Here is a 20,282-nt window from a genome sequence, read left to right as displayed (position 1 = left end):
TAAAAATCGCAGAGGCAATCAAATACCATCAAAAGAAAGCTCTATTTGTGGGAAGAAAAGGACGCAAATTTTGTTTGGGTACAACATTGCATGACCGCGCAATTACCAGTTAAAGCAGCGCAGTGCCAAATTCTAAAAAGACCTCTGGTCATTGACCAGCAAAATGGTCCGGTCTGAAAGTGGTTAAACTGAGGAAAAAAATGTTTTTTATATATTTTGGGGGATATTTATTATAGCAAAATTAAAAAAAAATATATATTTTTTTCAAAATTGTCGCTCTTTTTTTGTTTATAGCGCAAAAAATAAAAACTGCAGAGGTGATCAAATACCACCAAAAAGAAAGTTATATTTGTGGGAAAAAAAGGATGTAAATTTTGTTTGGGTACAATGTCACACGACCGCACAATTGCCAGTTAAAGCGACATAGTGCCGAATCACAAAAAATGGCCCGGCCATTCAGCAGCTAATTCTTCCGGGGCTGAAGTGGTTAAGAAAACTTTTTTAGGCTATATTCTAAAATAAAAAATGTAGCTTTTTTCTGTCATTTATCACACCAGTGTTTCATAGTAGCTCCCTCCTTCTCTATTTTTTTAAAATTTCCTTCACTATATATGGCAGACCCTAAAATAAAAGACACTGAAGGTCAGTCTATTCTGCAAGCATAATCTTGTTTTGTGTGGTGGTGTGACTGCAAGCAGATGTGACACAAAGAAAAAGCAATAAAATCCATGTTTGCTATATTGGCCTTGTATATGGATGAATTTTCTGTGTGCCTTGAGCTTAGAGGTGGGTGTCTGAGGGTGGTATGGTGTTTTTTTTAATATAATCTTTCAGTTTTCATTTGTATAAGGCTACAAAAATACAGTCAAACTAGGAGGGTATAAAGAAGAATACTCTCGTCTCGCAATTGTACAGTTCCCCTGAAAACATGAATGGCAGTACTTCAGTAAAGTGTTATATAACAGTAAGAACAGTTGTGTCATTTGGCAACTAAACATTCATAAGCACATGACTAGTGTAGTCTGAATGTTCCCCTTATATTATTCCTTACCAATACCTTCCCCTATTAGAAACGAGACCACACCATAGGTTGGAGTAAACTGGCCACAACAGCCTTTATTAAACATAACTCAAAAATTCACTCCAATAACTTGTCAATATGAAAATATATAAATATATAAATCTATATAAATATAAATAACTTTATTAACATTAAACAACATTAAATAACATTAACTGCCCATTCTGGTGATCTCTGACGGTGACCCCACTTAAGCCAATACCAAATCACTGCGGTACACCTGACCAACTTCCAAAAGGCCTCCACCTGTGACCGGTCGGAGACAACTTCCGCCAGTGAACATAACCGTATTCCATCCAACGTTCAGGAATACCCAGAGGGGCCGATCGTTAGATGAGCCCCCCACACCCTCAGATCCCTTCTGAGTACCTGTCTACCGTCAGAAACCACCAGAAAACACACCGCCACAGCCCAAAAGGGTGACCACCTCAACCTTGAGGGCCACCCCACACCCGAAGAGCCTTCTGTATGCCCTCCTGCAAACCCAACGACCAAAGGTCGATACCCACGTCCGAGAGGTGAACGCCATCCTTCCGAAGATAAAGACCAACGTTCACCTCCAACTCCCGATGCCGCACCACAATGCCACCGTTCTGCACAACAAACCTCCCAACCACTTTATTCACCCTGATCCTGGTTTTCTCAATGCTGACCAATGACCTAGCCCACCGTCCTGGCTACAATGTCCGACCATACCAAAATGGTACCCGGGAAAAGGACCCGCAAGCGCAAAACATCCGCCTTAATGTCCGCTAAAATGTCCTTCACCTTCCGTACGCCCAGGTCGTTGCCCCCGGCGTGAATAACCAACACATCTGGGGCCCTGTCCCTCAAAGCAAAGCGCTCAACCTCCCTCATAACACGCTCCCACCGCATGCCCGGGAATCCCAACCACATCAACCTAGCCTCCCGCCTGGGAATTCCCAATTGCCTGCCTGCCGGTCGAGAATCACCTCTCCTGGCCCCCCAGCGCACGTACGAATGCCCCAGGATCCAAACGAGGCGTGAGGAACCTCCATCTGGAATGAAAAAACAGAAGAAATAACACAACAACCAACTTAATACCACAAACCCTGTACTTCCCCAAACCCCCACAGCAAACATTCACCAGCCGCACCCCGATTTACCCCAGGATCAACTGCGGCCGGACATAGGAACGGAACCTCCTAGACTCCCACCTTCCAATCCGGTGAACAACCGCCTCATCCAGCCCACATCGGGCATCCTCCGTGGCCGCCCCGATCCGGAAAGAATGTGACGCGTATTCCCGGTCATCCAACCCAACCGCCCGCAGTCACCGCCGAAAAACCGACACAAATTGAAACCTGGAGAGAAAAGAGCCCTCCGCATGCACCAAAAAGGGGCCCGACCCCGCCGGTCGCACTGCCCGAAAAGCCCGTACCGCCGCCACCGGGCACACAGCCGAGCCCGGCAAGGCGAGCAGCGTAACCACCACTCCCCTGCCCCGTTGGTCAGTCTTGGACCTCCGCAACCGTATACTCACCCGATCAGCAGCCAACTGTACATCCTGATCCAACAATCCCCCAACAACCCGTTTCGAACGACACACCAACTCCCCAATCCTAAAAGCCCCATAGAACGCCAAAGAAAAGGCCGCCGTGAACAAAACGGCCTCGTAAGCGGACGAACAAATGTCCACCAACCGAGAACAAATCGCCACCAAATTCTCAAACGACACCGGCCGGCGCGCATCCCGACCCTTCCGACCCTTCCTGTACCCCTTCAACGTTTGCCGCACCCAAAAATCCTTAGTCCCGTCCGGCTCCCCCCACATCTTAAACAAAAAAGTCAACCCCGCCAGCTTCCGCTCAATAGACGCAGGCGACAATCCCATTTCGATGTTCCGAGCCACCCAATACAAGACCAACCAGCGCTGGTCGGAGCCCCGACCAGCCACGCCAACCTCCCGCAGTAACGCCCACCATTCCGCCCACACCCTAGACTAGGCGGACCACGTAGACTCACTCAGTGACCTTTTTAACCAACCTGCGGCGACTCCAAGGGCAGCTCCCACATCCACCCGGGGCAAGGCGCCCCCGACTCCTCCGCTCCCGGCGCCAGCTGCCGGAACTTGTCCCACTGAAAACGAGAGAGCGAGTCAGCCAAGGAATTCTCCACCCCAGGTATGTGCACTGCATAAACGTAAACATTGAGCCTCCAACACCGAAACACCAGTTGCCGCAGCAGCCGGATGACCGGGGGCGAGGAAGCAGTCATCCGATTGATGACCTGAACCACCCCCATGTTGTCGCAATTGATGCGCAACTTCAAATTACGAAAATCCTCCCCCCACAGTTCCAAAGCCAACACCTCCGGGAATAATTTGAGTAGAACCAAATTGCCCAACAACCCCGCAACCTCCCACGAGCGCGGCCAAGGTTCAGCACTCCACCGCCCCCGAAAATATGCCCCATAACCCGCAGACCCAGCCGCGTCAGTGACCAACTCCACATCGAAGTTGCTCACTGGCCCTGACATCCACATGGCCCGCCCGTTATACGAGGCCAAAAATTCATGCCACGCCCGCAAGTCTTCCCTGTGTTCCTTCTGTAAACGCACAAAATGGTTAGGCCCGGTCACCCCGGCAGGAATCCTGAAACCGTCCCGAAAACCCGAAATCAACCCCCGCGCCGCCTCACCATCCGGATACCTATTTAGGAAAGGAAGCATCCTTCCCAGGTTCACCGGCGTCATCCCTTTTGTGAGCAGCATCGCCGGCACGCTTACCCTTTTTGAAACATCGGGACAGGGCGTGGTTGCCGCCGCAGCCGGAACACTCGTGCTTGAATCGGCACGCGCCACCGAATTAACACGCCCCTTCTTTCCGGCCGGGCCAGCACACCCCCCACTTCTTTCCGGCCGGCAGCCCCGAGGACGACACACTCCCGGCCCCCCCCTGAAGAAACGGAGTAGGCGTCCGCACCGCAGACATAAGCCTCATCCAGAGGCTTATGTCCTTGTGGTCCCAGTGCAGTTCCGCCCGCACCGCCTTGCGCTGCCTAAACTGCTCGTCATAGCGCAGCCACGCCACCCCCCCATATACCCGATAAGCCTCACCAATCACGTCCATATAACAGAACAACGCCGAGCAGTGCTCGGGGTTCTTCTCCCCTATCACGCTAGCCAAGATTGCGAACGCCTGAAGCCAATTCGCAAACGTGCGCGGGATCAGCCGATACCTACGCTTCTCCTCGTCATCCTTCTTGGAACTGTCCGGCTTGAGCCTATCCAAGTTAAACTTCTCGAGGGGGAGCAAAGAGAAAATCTCCACATACTCACCCTTGCCAATCTTATCCCGTACCTCCTGCTTCAGATGCGCCCCCAACTGGCCCTCGAAGCAAACATAGACTTCGCACCGGGCAGCATCCGCGATCCTAACCACATTGGCCCGCGCCGCTGAGTCCGCGGCCACCGGGGGAACCCCCGAGCCCCCGGACCCCACGTCCGCACCCCCCGACGCCGCAGCGGTCGGGGGGTCCACCACCGGTGCAGCCCCGGACCCCCCGGCCCCCACCCCCTGAACCAGCCAGGGGCCCACTTGCGGTGTCCCCGAACCCCCTGCAAACCTACCCACCAGGGCCTGCAGCCCCTCCAAAAGCTCCTGCAGCTGACCCGAGGGCCCCCCCGAGGCAACATGGCCAGTCCCCCCGACGGACCTACGGAAGCCCCCCCCCTTGCCATCCAGGGACACCGGGGCCCCCGAGCCCCCATGTTCCACCCCCAGCAAACCCCGCAGGGCTTCCGTCAGCAATGTAGAATCGGGCAACTTACCTGGCCCCACCGGGGCCCCGCCGACCTGCACCGGTCCAGGAGCTGCGGTGGAAAATTCCTCTTCCTGGGACATCTCACTCTCGGACCCGTCCTCCCCAGCGCGCACCGGGGACGCCGCCATCCCCCTGTGCTCAGAGCGGTCCTCCCGGTCCGCGTGATCCGGAGCAACCTGCAAGGTCCGTGGCCCCCCACTGCCCCCAGCATGCTGGCGTCCAAAACCAGCCCTGTTAGGCACCTTGGCGGCCCCCTTTGAACCGCCCGCCCCCACCTTGAAGATGTGGCCCCCCCCGCGCCACCCCCCGTCCCCCCACCACGCGGGTCCCCTCGCCTGAGACCCCAGGCCGCGGTTCACGCGCCATGTGCTCCCCCCCATGTGGCTAGACCCCGAGCCCCCTGCACGCCCCCCCCTCTACCGGGTCCCGTCCCGGCCCGGAGCCAGTGCCATGCGGCCGTGAAGCCCTGCCCCCCTCCGGTCGGCGGCGTGACGACCGCCCGGACCAGGGAGAGCCAAGTACTGGTCGTTTCGCCGGGGGGACCGAACGGTCCTCCCCCGGGCTCCGGGAGTCACGAGGTGGCCGAGGTGTAGGCCCTGGAGAAAAACGCGCCAGAGGCCGAGACCTCCGCGCGCGCGCAGCGGCACCTCACCTGTCCCGCCGACCTCCTAAGCGCCATCCGCCAGGTCCCCCACGCGGTCCCACAGCCAGTCCGCACTGTGCCCCTCCGCCGCCCGTTGTAGCCGCGCGAAGATTCCGTCCAGGTCGGCCATTACAGAGGAGCAGCGAAAAACGGCCTCCTCTGTGTCACGCTGGGATCCGAATGATCCCCTAAGGCCCCACCCCTCCCTTTTATATGGCCCCTCCCCTTCACTGAGCCTGCTTCCTGCCAACCCTTTGTTCTCAGCTCCACCCATCCAGCTTAACCCCGTGAGTCCCTCATACACACTGTCATGCCCAGCACTCCTTATGTCATTGCATTCCTTAATCCGTGCTTCTCTGGTCAAACATATTATAATCCACATTGATAATCAAAAATTGCCTTCAAAAATATGCTCTTCTCTTGGGGCTTAACTTAACAACATTAACATTAGATTAGATAGACGGGGAGGTGAAAAGGGCATAAAAATGGGTGGGAATAAAAGGAACAGGTCAGGGGAGCATGGGGATCCATAGTAGTGAAAAACACAATCTAAGGCCACGTACACACGGGCGGACTGTCTGACGGACTTGGTCCGCTGAAACGTGTTTCAGCGGACAATCCGCTCGTGTGTGGGCTTCAGAGGACTTTTTCAGCGGACAGTCTGGCGGACTAAGTCTTTCGGAATTTCCGTAATATTGCCGTCCAAACTTGGTTTCAGCGGACAGTCCGCTCGTGAGTAGGCAAGTTGGACGGACTAAGTATGGCGCATGCTCAGAAAGGATTTACACGGCCGAAGGTTGCATTGCAGTGTATTGGACGTCGTATTTCTAGTCCCGTCGTACGTGCTGTACACGTCATCGCGCAAGCTTTCAGCGGACTGTCTGTTCGTCGTGTGTGGTCAAGTCCATTCATTCAAAAGTCGGACGGACTGTCTGTCGGATTGTCTGACGGACTTAGTTGGACGGACAGTCCGCCCGTGTGTACGCGGCCTAAGGCCGCGTTGGGGTTCCCCTTTAAGTCCATACCATGCGGCGGGGCCAGCGACGTCTCCTTCGCAGGCCCCGCCTACCTGGAGACGCGTTTGAAATGAGCGGACTTTCCTCCGCGTGTGTGGGTGAGTCCGTTCATTTCAAAAGTAGGGTGGATAGTACGGCGGACTTAGTGCGCCGTATTAGTCCGCTCAAAAAGTGCCGTGTGTGGGCAAGTAGCCCGTTCGGAAATTCCGACGGACAGTCTGGCGTACTTTTCCGCCAGACTAAGTACGTCATACAGTTTGACCGTGTGTACGCGGCATAAGGGCTTCTTAGCGGAATTGGATAGTAGTCCCTTATCAATCGATAATTTAAGGCATACAGATTCTAACCCAGTAAGGGGTAGGTCTCATGCCCTTCAAATGAACAGTAACAAAGTGTTGCAACTGCTTATTTCTCCAGGCATCCATAGGAAATGTTCCACATACCTCCCTAAATTCTTCTATTGTGTGCAATATTTTATTGTTAAGAAATTTGAGTTAGGAAATTTGAACTCATTTCCCCAGCTGTCATTAATGAACCACAAGAATCTTCCCAGTGGGAGAAGGGGGGGAACACTTTTTCTTAATACAACGTATACGTATTGAGGAGGAGGTGGTGTCTGAGAGACCTCTATAAAGGTGCGGTACTGTTGTGAAAATTTTTATTAATGTATGTTGTCAGATGCCCCCCAGTGTCTGTTTGGCTGTAATATGCTCATGTAAGTGTATTCGCACATACAGATGCTGGTGGAAGACCATTGGATGCGGAAACCTTCCCGTGGACATGGCAGATCTGTTTGCTCTTTTAAGGATGTTTTTTTATGCCTCAACAAGGGACTGGCCACTCCTTGGCGATCGCATTTAAACTCCTAAGTAAGCAGGTCTGCGTACTTGGGAACCATAGCATAACCATACATAATTATGGACCACTGGGCCATAATATAGTATGGCTCACATCATTGGTAGCAGTGGGAATGTGCACACAGTTGTGTTCGGAACCATGTGCTCACCGCATGGTTTTTCACACGTCACTACTGCATTTCAATTTGAATATATGCATGTGTGCCATTGGTTCTTTTGAATGAATAAAAGTGTCTGATTGGCTGACTCTGAAGCACCCTCTTTTGTTTAGTATAAATAAAAGCAGCTTGGCTATTTTGTTCAGGATTATACTGAGCTCGAGGTGATACCAGCATCTTTTTGTGTTACTTGGAGAGATAAATGAGTGTGCTTTCCTGGGATTATATAAGAGGGCTGTATTTGTGCTTTTAAGCAATAGGGAGAAGCTTACATTTTCCCTGACAGCGACCCATGGGGCATGGGCCAAGGTAAGACCCACCATAGTTTTTCCAACTATTTCAGTTAAGGACACTACCCTATAGCTATTCTTCAGATTGGGTAGGCCCAGTCTGCGCGAGAATATGATAAGTCAGTCTAGGCTGTTTTTCCACACAAAAGTTGTGAAAATCAGTTTTTTGGGTAAAGAAATAGGCAGCATCTGCAGGAGAAACAAAATCCTTGATAAGATATTTACTTTTATCATGTTAATTCTGCCTAGCCATGTATGGGTAGCTTTATTCCAACCTTCCAGATCCTGTTTTATTTTTTTTTAAGCAGGGCAACATAGTTTTCTTCATATAACCTTGCCAGATCAGACGTTTGTGTACTCTGTGGTAGGTGGGTATGGTCTTTTAAAAGACATTTCCTCTATTTACAGCTGCTAAAAACTCTGATCCTTCTATTTTTTTTCTTTTTTTTAGGATGATTGCATGTGCACTTGGGGTGAGTTATATTATATATTTTGGTTAATATATTAATTTATATTATCACTTATTTATGTTCAATACATTAAATTAACAAATGTACAATTGATATCTGGGGGTAAAAAAAAAATTCAAGTAGGAATATGTTTAAGGAACTTGTGGTTGCATCAAACCTTTGCTCAGGCGAACTCTCAAACATGTACTTGTTTGGCAGGAGCCAAACATCATATATAATAACGGTATTACTAGGGATGGGCCAACGGTTCAGCCCGAGTATACGTTTGTGCCGAACTTTAGCTGTTTGGAAGTTCGACAAACAGACAGACAAACGGGTCGTTCGACCGCTTGTTCGCCCCCCGAACCGACCACAATGCATTGCGGCGATGAATAGTGCATTGCAAGCCCTGATTGGCTGAAGCAGTGAACATTTTAACCAATCAGGGCACATAGCACTGTCAGAATCATAGCTCATTCCGCCCCATAGTATGAAAGTATTCTTTCAATGGCAGCCATTTTCAGTGTGATTTCAGCGTGGAGAGAGATAGAACAGGGCTATTAGTTAGTTAGTGTGCTATCCTGTGGTATTTTCCTTCAACTGTCAGTGTAGACTATTAGTTTAGTGTCAGTCTAGGCATAGTGTAGTGAGGAGGACCATCATTCAGCTTTGTATAGTGTGCAGCTAGAATCTGGACAGCTCAGATAGTTTCACTGTAGTGTAGTGAGACCGTGTCATTCATACATACATTAGTGTACAGTAGGGACAACTCAGATAGTTTCAGTGTAGTGTAGTGCGAGACCGCGTCAGTAATCTTTACATTAGTGTATAGCTAGAGAAGGAACAGTTTAGATAGCGTCAGTGTAGTGACAGTTGAACACCATCTGTTAGATTGCGTTACTGCCAGTTTAACGCCAAACAGTCTTGTGTGCGTTGCTGGCAGTTTAACGCCATATAGTTCTGTGTGCGTTACTGCCAGTTTAACGCCATATAGTTTTGTATGTTACTGCCAGTTTAACGCCATTTACTTCTGTAGCACTGACCCCCGAAGGAATGGCTGACTTAATTGGGCTTACCGTTACCTTCTTCACCTCGTGTCTGTCTAGGGGTAGATGGCCCACCAAGAACTGCAGAGACTGACACCAGATCTACTCGAAGGGATTTTTATTTGCAAAAGAAATAATTAACAAACACAGTCTCTCAACGTAGGGTTAGGGGGTTTAGGTAGGAAAAGTCCAGGTACTCTTAGTGCTATGTCAGTATGAAAAAAAAACACATCTCTCATATCAGGAAATCCAGAAAATAGCCACTCACAGCTGGATCCTCACCCTTATTGGAAAGCCATTCTCTCACCAGGTCCAGCAGCAAACAAGGTGTTTAAATCAGATACAAGTCTCTGCCACAGACTTGGTGTAGAGCACTTTGGTAAAACTGAAAAGTTTGTAGACAACTTGTAGAACCCTCGTATGGTACCAGTATCTTGCGGCGATACCGCACGAGATTGGATTCACCTGGGGTCTTCCAACTTGTCCAGGCTCTTGTTGAGAAGTCAATCTTTGCGTGGCCTTCTCCCAAAGAGTCCTCCCCTGGAAACCTTCACAGTTGCTGGGCTTCTCCACTAACCGAGATGGCACCGGACCACCTCCGAATCCTTCCTTCAGTTCCCTTACCTCGGGCTAGCCAGCCCTGAGGTTTGAATTCCGGTGGATCCACACCCCAGGCCATGGCAGTCCTGGGGGCTAGTCATGAGGACCAGGACCAAACAGTCAGAAAACACTCCTGGACCGGAAACCCCGAAACACGTGACATGCGCACCTTAAGTACCCTCTCCCAGAAGGCACAGCAAGAGTGACACTCCCACTGGGCTGGTTCCAAGAGAGAGTAACCTTAATGCACCCAATTAGACTGCGTTCTGCACCCTTCCATGATGACAGTGCCACCTATGGTTAGGCAGGACATCAGGCAATCCAGCTAGACTGGTGCTGAGGTCTAAATTTAGAACAATTGAACCCAAAACCAAACTGCGGTTCAAGGGAAAGGTTAAATGACAAAACACATAGCGCATGCTCTTCAGGAGCCAGCGCTACACTTCTGTGTGCATTACTGCCAGTTTAAAGCCATATAGTTCTGTGTGCATTACTGCCAGTTTGACACCATATAGTTCTGTGTGCTTTACTGCCAGTTTAACGCCATATAGTTTTGTGTGTGTTACTTCCAGTTTAAAATGGGCCTTTTTCAGCACATCTGCAGCAGATCGCACTGTTGCAATCTGCAAACTGTGTCTCAGGCACATAAAACATAGCAAAAACACCAACCATACACATATCATTCAACAAGTTAAGGCGCAAACATCACATAATAATATGCTCAAAGAGGCTGTCTGTATAAAAGTATATGAAGCGATAGTATAGTTATCAAGTCCCAGGAGAATGCCTTTCGTTCCTTAAGTAGGAATTCAACGCGCAGGGCTGCCACCGCAGGGAGCTGAAACCAGGCTCCTAGATTATTACAGAGATACAAAAGAAGAAGAAGGGGGCGTGATTGGCCTGATGAAAGAGCGGGGTCGGCTCCCCACCTCGACCCGAACGCTCAGGAAACGCGTCGCCCGCCGTGATGTCACAATTCCGCGACCCGCGTGTCACAGCAAACCAAGCCTCGCTTTGGAAGAACATCCCCTGCGTCCACCGAGCCGGCTTTTTTGAACAACAAACCAGTGGTAACGCCAGGAGAGGACAATAGGACACTTGCGGACCGGAACAGAAGTGACGGACTAAATCAGATGACCCCTCCTATTCTACATGCCTGCTTATTTTATGGAAAATGTGAGTGCAAAATCTCTCTGTTTTAGAATGACTTGTGAATAAATAGCTTTTTAAAGAAATCTACACCCAGAGGCGCCCCCTTCTTCTTCTTTTGTATCTCTGTAATATACATATCATTGCAATTTATTTTGCCTTCATCAAGAGCACCTCTATAGGGTTACGGTGCCCCCGACACCCAAAGAGTAAATTTTCTGCATCTGTTTGACAAGTGTATATCATTGCAATTTTTTACAGCAAGGCCAATTCTTGCTTTTATCAAGAGTTCCTTCTTAAGGGTTACGGTGGGAAGGCGCCACCGACATCCAAAGACCAATTTTTACGCGCCCATTACTTCTATACAAAGTCAAAGTAAAGCCAGAATGTATCCAAAAAATATCTAATCTTGTTCCCAGTGCACTACATTGTGGCCTCATCATACACACTGGCTCCCCTGCTGTTGCTGAGAAAAATAAAGGCAGCTTGCAGGAAAAATATCATTTTTTTGGGCTTTATAAATGCAATTATTGCTGCAGCAGATTCTAAACATGGTACAGATCTGCCACTTTACAGGTAGACTAAGGAGGAAGGATTTTTTTTTTTTTAGGCTTTCACTTTAAAAATCCGAAAATCACTGCTCATTAAAAAATTATGTTTTTCACAAACTGTTTTTTTATTGATACATGTCCCCCAGGGCAGGACCCGAACCCCTATAACCATTGTATGCCCAATTACTTGCATGCATATAAGCCTTAAAAATGGGTACTTTTGCTTGTATGACGTTCAGGTCCCACTGCCTTTAATGGGCTTCGTTATGCAGGTCCAAACTTTTGCAGTTTTCGGAAGTTCTGGTGCGAACCAAACAGGGGCCTGTTTGGCCCATTCCTAGGCATTACTATCACCGGCCCACATTTGGGATTAAACTTTAGTGATACTTACCTTGTCCCTGCGATCCCCAATGTCCTCCCGCTGTGTCCTCTGGCCGATGCCGGTGTTCCATTAGATTAGGTGACCCATCATATCTTGTAATGGAAGTGAGGTTCTGTCGCCGCCATCTTGCTACACCTCACACTCGTCCACAGTACAGATACAGTGAGAAGGCAACAAACAGATATCTTATTACACCTACCGGAGTTTTGCAAATCACACTTATTTATAACAATAAACTGAGCTTATATATTATAATACAGTATTTAGAAATAAGTGAAACTCTTTTGATGTTGAACTGATGCTGATCTCAGAAGTTTGCTGATCTGACAGAACACCACAGCTTTTATAATTCAACATCAAAACAGTCTGATGGATTTGACAATACTGTACTTCACTATATAAACTCAGTTTACTGTTCCATGCAAAACAATGTACTGCTTTGACAACCAAAAATACTGACATAATCAGACTGCCAGGGAGGTTAAAGTATAACTAAACTCAGGAGCAAAAATTAAATATATTACTGCTTACCCATCTTTAGTTGTGGTGGCTGGATTAGTTCTCATTTTTCATGCTTAGAACATTTTACCATGTACACAAAGACCCTGATGATCTTGTCAGAAATGCAGTCTCCTTGTCACTTTATGGGAGATAAACTGGAAGCAAAAACAATGTTATATTTCTTGTGTAAAATACTTATCTCCTCACCGCCAATGTAATGGAGATGAACAAAAGCAGACAAGTCCAGCCTGGGTGGCAACCAAAGTTCCTCTATAAATTCATTTGAGGAGTGTGCATAGACACCCTATGACAGAAAGTGTGTTATATTAAAGATTTCCAGGTGCAAATAAAAGGAAAATTAATGAAAAATAATGCAGAAACCTCATCTAAGTACTGGTAAGCTGCAGTATATTCAATTTTTGCTTTTGGTTTGGATGCACTTTAAAAGAAATCTGTTACTACACCAAGTACCTGTGTTAAAAACTTTGACAGGAGTGATAATTCTTTGACTGACTGGTCATGTGATAGTTCTGGGGCAGTCAAATCACTGACAGTAAAACTGATCAGATTAGATTTCACAGCCCTGGAACTAGTATGCGACTTGTGAATTGGAATTGCCATTTTAACTCCATGGAATGAAAGATTCTTATAACATTGGCATCAGCAGTAAAGGCAGATGCCCTTTAATGATGTCCCAGCATGATTTTTTTTAGCCCTTTAAATTTCCAGTTGCGTATTTTGTAATTCTGCCTCCCTGTTTCTGGATGAAGTTGCCTGTCTGTGTAACGGCTTTATTCTGATTCTGAGAGGGGGAGAGTTTTACCTACGGAATACTCATTGGGTATTCACTGCCATGAATATATGCATTATAATTATCTATTTTTAATGTATGTGTTGTAACTATTTTGTCACTGATAACCTGTTGTATATGTCAGTATTCTTCAAGAGTACAAATGATAAGTAAAAGAAGACTATGCATTATACATTTTTTTACAATTCTAGTTTCCCAGTGACTCATTAGAGAGTTGTGTTCCATCTGGATCTTTCAACAAAGGAGGAGTCTGCTCCAAGGTAACTTAACCAGTACAAGAACTTTACAGACAAAATGTAGAGATAACACATACTTTGAGATCTTTGCACTTGACCATACCTTTTTCAGTAGAAATTAGGAGCTCCAACTCTGCCATTTAATTTATATATTTTATATTGTGTAGAATAAAAAACAGGAGTGGGAACACCCATTTGGAAGGTAGAGGAATGAGACTTAAAGTGGGTGTGAATCAAGCTGGTAAATAAATCTTAGTTCTGGAGGAGATCCAGATGGCCATTCTCCTCCTGGAAGTGAAATATCACTTTAATTGAGTGACACTATAATGTGCATATTTATTTTTCTATACAACACTAGTACATGATAGTTTGGATGTTACTGGAAATATTGGCAGCAACACCACTTTGCTTTGTGTCATTTTTCAATTAATTGCTTTCAGCTACCTGTACTGTTTGGATTAGTGGTGAAGCTGAATGGCCAGAATGACAGCCTAACTTTTAAAGGGCACTGGCAATATTGGCATGAGTATCTTTATTTTCTCATAAAAGGCCCCATTTACATTGTTTATTCCATCCATTATTAAATCTTAAAGTATACTCAACAATTGAATCTTAGTGATTAGTCGAAAACAGAATATTTTAGCACACAATGGTTGCTCACTTACTGTACCTTTTAGATGCCAGCACCAGAGTCTGTTGGCTGGAATTCCTAAGCATCCCACCCACACACTGCTATAATAAGGAATTTGTTGTAGTAAGTCATTCTCATTAAATTCCCTATTTAGCCATAAACAGGCTCTAATTTTGCTAATTCTGGACAAAGTGACAAAATAACTAGCTCATTGTTTAATACATTTCTTCTCACTACACTCTCCCATTACTCTTTTCCCCAGGACCGAAACCCTATGTAAGTTCTAGACTGAGCTTACAGAGGGTTGATGATGATGTTTTCCGCCTTGTCATGATTTAGTGGAGGCTAGAGTAACATCAGTACATATATATCTAGTCCCTGGAATAAGTAAGTAGCTAGCGTGTGCTTTAATAATCAATTTTATAAACTATACATAATTTTCTCTGAATATTGTGATAACTGCACTAAACATTACTCCACAGTCCCCTTCTAAACATCACAAAGCAGGGAGAGCATGTAAGGATTTAGGCAAGTAAAAGGCTATTTTTAACACCACTTTACCGTCGTCTTAGCAGCGCTATTCGGCTGCTAGTAGGGTGACCGAAAAAGGATTAAAACCGCCCACAAAGCACCGCTGCAACGGCACTTTGCTGGCGGGTTTGTGGCGTTGCCCCATTGTTTTCAGTGGCAAGGGGCGCTTTGAATACACCACTCCTATAGCACTGCAAAGATGCGGCTTGTAGGACTTTTTTGACTGTCCTGCAAGCCCTTTCCGTCCGAGGGCTTTCACACTGGAGTCACAGGAGAGGCGCTATACAGGCGCTATTTTTAGCGCTGTAGCACCTGTAAAGCGCCTCAGTGGGAAAGTAGCCTAAGAAATATAAAGTAGGTGTTATTCCAATTTGTTTGCAAAAGTGGAACTACCCTTTAAATTAAATATTATATAGGTGTACACGTATGATGTTATCTTGAAATATATAACTCTTGATCACTATTTAAAGATATAAAGACATGACAATCTTTTTCCTGAGTTTAAACATAAAGAAATTATCCCTAAATAAAATTGACATGAGGTTATGAATTGTAAAATTTGAAATGAAAGACGGAAGCATCTGAGATAAATTGAAAAGGTCTATGTAGATGCTATAAAAAGTAAAAGCTATTAGTTTAATTTTCTAATTTGCACTCTTATTTCCATTAGGAACTACGAAGGTTGTTGGATCTGGGCTATTTCACATCTGCTTTTCATTTTACTTACAACATGAAGAGTGGTTTATACAATGTTAAGTTGATTCTTAAGTGCCTTGATCTACTTGATAGAAGTGCTCTCAGGTAAGTTACTACTGATGCCGATGAATCTTTTTCATGTAGTTGGCCCTTTCAAACCCTTTTTAGCAATGTATTATACTGTTTGCCTGTAGTTCAGCTTTAAAGCAGTGCAAGGAGCAAAAAGGCTATCCAAAAACAATTAGATATAATTTTTTTGCTCAATATACACTGAGCTGCACGAAAAGAATACTGCTGTGTCCATTAGCCATTCAATACTTGACACCATTGCTCTTTGACCAATATCTTGTAATTATTATACAGGATTTATATCGTGCAGTGCTTTAAAATGTAGAGGGGGGGCAGCACAATTACAATACAGTTCAATACAGAAGGAATAGGAGGGCCCTAATGATTTTAATATATACATACATATTTAGAGAATTTAAAAGAGCTTTTAGCTGATATTAATCAGGAGTTAAATTTAACCCATTTGTTTATTTGACTTTACAACAATACAAATCCCTAGTAGAATTCCAACACACTTGACTTGATTGCACAGTGTGAAATACTTTTAAAAAGATGATAGCGGGGGGCGTGGCCGGCCGGAACCGTTGACGGTCACTTGTCTCTAGAGCTCCGTCGGTCACTCTGCAATCTGTCGCCATCCTCCGCAGCGGACCGCCTAAGACATCCAGAATCCAGCCCATCTTGTCCGCTGGGTCCTGCTCTACACCTTTAGGTGGTTTTGGACGTTTTCTGCCATCCGAGGGCCGCGGAATTCAGCCCGTTGCGGCCGCTACTAGCCGCCTCGCTAGACACCATCTTGCGGCCCTCCAGGCCTACTCGAGCACCGGCCTCTCCTGCGGAGCATACCGAGGTCCGCTCCGCCGGCTGATTCGTGTCATCCGGGGAGGAGGAACCCGGCCGCTGCATCCACCAGAACGGGAGCCTCCTGGGATCCTCTACTCAGCCTTCCTCCGGCCTGGTGAGTCCTCTAAGGGGCCGTTTGGACCTGTCTTCCTAGTCCCCCCTCCACATCGCTGGGTGGGCGCATCTTTGGGGGTACCATCAAGAATTTCTGAGGGGCTGAAATCCACATCTGACCGCAGCGGGCCTAGATAGTATCTTCTGCAGCCCTCTTCAGGCAAGGCCCTGGCTTTGGCCTGTACTGGATGCTGGTGGCCATCTTGCTACACCCTGCTACAACCATCATCACATAGTGGCTTTTATCACAGCCTAACAGGGTGATGGGGAAGTGGCTCCTCCTCGAATTGAGTGTACCCATCATCAGTTATCCTCATGATCTTTATCATCTTTAACCACCGTGACTTTTAAATGAGTTAAAGGGTCTATCTACTCCCCACAACCCCCGCTAAGCCACGCTAGCTATTAACAGCTTCGGGGGTAAGCTTTCTTTTTCTTTACAGTATCAAAGCACCCCATGGGAAAAATTGGTCAGCAACAGGAACATTACAAACAAATCCCTGAACAGTAGACAGGGCCTATTATGGACCGTTTTGTTACCAGATCTCAACCTACACCCTCCCATTCCCCTCCGGATCCTTTCTCCACCATGGCTTCGCTCTGGGAATTGGGGGTTCTGACACCCCCCCAGCTAATGTCTCCCAGGCCTCTGAACCAGGTCCTGCTATTTTGGATGCCAAGCTGGATGCCAAATTATATCATTTGCTCCAACAGATTACAACTAATGTCTCAGCCAAGGTTAATAAGCTTGCGGTGGAACTGAGAAAGGAGGTTAACCAGCTGGGTGAGTGCACGGACACACTCGAAAATAAATTTGACGAGATGGTTAGCTATGTCCAGGCCGTTGAAGAGCATAACCTCCGCCTCTCAGTCTCCCAATTACAGCTGCAACAGGAGGACCTGGAAAATAGAGAGAGATGTCAGAATTTGCGCTTTAGAGGTATCCTGGAGTCTGTGGGAGATTCTGATTTATGTCCTTACCTCCTAGGCCTTTTTAACACCCTGGCCCCTACGGTTGTGGACATAGACTGGCGCCTTGATAGAGCCCACCGCTCTCTGGCCCCCAAGCCTCCTGCTGGTGCCAGACCCAGGGATGTTGTTGTCCGGTTCCACTTCTTTGAAAGCAAAGAGGCATTGATCCAATCCACGCGCAACAAACCTCAAATCATCTACAAAGGGGTGAAATTGCATATTTTTAGTGACCTTTCTCCCATCACCCTGGCTAAACGCAGGAACCTTCAGCCGATCACCTCCTACTTGCAACATCACAAGGTTCCATATTACTGGGGGTTTCCCTTTCGTCTGCTGGTGTCAAAAAATGGAGCTCAGCATACCTTACGGGACCTTCCGGAGAGCGAATCCTTTTTGAAGGGCCTTGGACTCCCCCCCCTTCCTGAGGAGGACATACACCCTGCTGAAGCCCAGACTCGCCCACTTCCCAATACTCCAAGCCTCATCTGGACACCCGTGAGGAGCAAATCCAGGAGCCATCTCTCTACACCTCAATGCCCACGGTTCTCCAAACAACCCCCCTGAACTCCCCCGCCAGATCCCACTTGGTTCAGTTTTGTATGCTGCTTATACTCCCTCATCTTTTCTCATTCCCCTGTGAATTTGAAAGGAGAGGATTCTGTTGCTATGATAACATCAAGTTTGTCCTTTGCCTTGATAGTTCAGGCTGGGACTATTTTTCCCCATCCCATGGGGTTCCGTCCTTCCAAATGATTATATGTTGTTAATGCTATATGCCAATTTTCGCTCTCATAAGGAGAGTAGATGGCCCTTCCACTTTCAAGTTCGACCACCTCCGGTCATCGTCCGGCTATGACCCTCTTGGCCTGGGTTGGTACCCTGGGCCCCCTGAGGCACATAACTCCCTCAGGCCCTCCAGATGTTTTATTCTTTTTTGTTTTTTTTTCTCTTTTTTATTTTTCTGATTCTTTTGTTAATGTTTCTTTTTAACATTTTTTGTTCTAAAATGTCCATTTTTACAGCTCAGTTTCACTGTTTTCTTATGCATTACATAGGTTGGTTAGGCCTCAGGCTACCCTGGCCCTTTGTTTTCCCATCGCCTGTGTATAACTGATGCTATTGTCACATTCTGTCGAATGATGCCCTGGTTCAATGTTGCTTATCTTTGGCTGTACTACAATCCCCAGGTACTTACACAGGCTTACCCATTTAATTTGCCCCTATGGCCTTAAAACTTTTGTCATATAATGTAAAGGGCCTAGGCTCTATACGTAAGCACTGGCTGGTCCTGAAGGAATTCAGGTCTTCCGGGGCGGACGTGATTATGGTGCAAGAGACCCATTTTAAAGCAGAAGGCTCCCTTAAGTTTGCCTCCAAGCACTTCCCTATCTCCTTCCTAGCCTCTGATTCCACAGGCAGGGCAGGTGTTGTGATCCTGATCAAAAAGTCATGTCCCATTAAGGTTAAAAAATCCCATGCAGACCCCCATGGTAGATTCCTAGTCTTAGAGTGTCAATACTTCAACACCTCTCTGACCCTCGTCAACTTGTATGCTCCTAATGTTGGTCAGATTGACTTTCTTAGTGGCCTGTTTGATTCCCCCCATTACCCATCACAGCCCTTTATGATAGTCGGTGGGGACTTTAACTTGGTAATGTCTCCCTCCAGAGATAGACGAACTCTGTTTTCATCAACACCCCCCAGGAGGATTGCCTCCCAAGCTACCTCCTTCCGTCAGCTTATTAGATCCCATTAGATTTTCGACTCATGGAGGATTAAACACCCCACGGCTCAGCAATTTACCTTTTACTCTCCAGTTCATAAAATGTATTCATGGCTTGATCACTTTTTTTATATCCGACTCTCTCATCCCACACGTGGTTGATTCTGAGGTGATGCTGATTACCTGGTCGGACCATGCCCCCATTGCCCTAGACCTCTTGCTCACCCAGGCCTACCCCAGATCTTGCCATTGGCGGCTTAACAATCCCCTCTTACAGTCTGAAAGCTCCCACTCTGTCCTTGCAAAGAGCCTTACGGAATTCTTCCAATTGAACAAAGGGTCGGTTCCCGATTGTTTCACCCTGTTGGAAGCCCACAAAGCCATTTTTAGAGGCGCTTGTATTGCAGAGTTCTAGACTGAAGAGAGACAGAATCGAACACATTTGATCGTTCACTACTGCTCTTCTCTTGGCTGAGCGGAGGCTTCTGGGCGTCCTCACAGTGGAGAGGCTGCGGAGAGTCACTCTACTTAGGGAGCAGATTAAAACGGCACAACTCGATCGGGCAGCCAAATCGCTGCTCTGGATAAAGCAGAAATTCTACGAATTTTCCAATAAACCCCATAAAATGTTAGTTAATAAACTACGTCCACGCGCATTCAATTCCTTTCCTGAGTTTCTCTCCCGGCCTGACGGATCTAGGACCTATTGCCCCCGTGAAATCTCAAACATTTTTGGTGATTTTTACCATAAACTCTATAATTGTCTATCCCCAGAAAATCATTTTCACTTTGCACAAGAGAAATTTAAGTCCTTTTTCTCCAACCTGAAACTTCCCAAGCTCTCGTCGAGTGATTTAGAGGCCCTAAATAAATCAGTAACGGCAGATGAGCTCTCTGATGTAATACTGGAGCTCCCAACTCATAAGTCACCCGGCCCTGACGGTCTCCCCTATTTCTACTATAAAACCTACCTAGACATTTTGGGACCACACATGCTCAACTTTTTTGATTCTCTACTAAAGGGCACCCCTCCTCACCCCCACTTTTCACACTCTTTCATCTCAGTCATTCCCAAGCCGGGTAAGGATCCCTCCATCCCAGATAATTATAGGCCTATAGCCCTTCTGAATTCGGACTACAAGATATTT

At 47.0% G+C, this 20,282-nt stretch overlaps 1 protein-coding gene across 6 annotated transcripts in view; it reads left to right on the top strand.

The window, feature by feature from the left end:
- The window catches only part of LOC143924194 (uncharacterized), a 491,712-nt gene that overhangs the window by 167,525 nt on the left and 303,905 nt on the right, over positions 1-20,282 (top strand). For 2 of the 6 annotated variants that reach the window (XM_077448344.1, XM_077448343.1), the window contains 3 exons: positions 8,282-8,303; positions 13,511-13,579; positions 15,388-15,518. In XM_077448344.1, coding sequence (XP_077304470.1) covers positions 8,282-8,303; positions 13,511-13,579; positions 15,388-15,518 — 222 coding nt within the window. The remainder of the gene's footprint in view (positions 1-8,281; positions 8,304-13,510; positions 13,580-15,387; positions 15,519-20,282) is intronic. The other 4 variants (XM_077448346.1, XM_077448345.1, XM_077448347.1 and 1 more) reach the window with 3 other exon arrangements.

Source organism: Lithobates pipiens, unplaced genomic scaffold (genome assembly GCF_037356315.1).
Source record: "Lithobates pipiens isolate NorthernLeopardFrog02 unplaced genomic scaffold, aLitPip1_a1.2 Scaffold_22, whole genome shotgun sequence".
NCBI lineage: Eukaryota > Metazoa > Chordata > Amphibia > Anura > Ranidae > Lithobates > Lithobates pipiens.
This window is presented reverse-complemented; position numbering and strand designations above follow the sequence as displayed.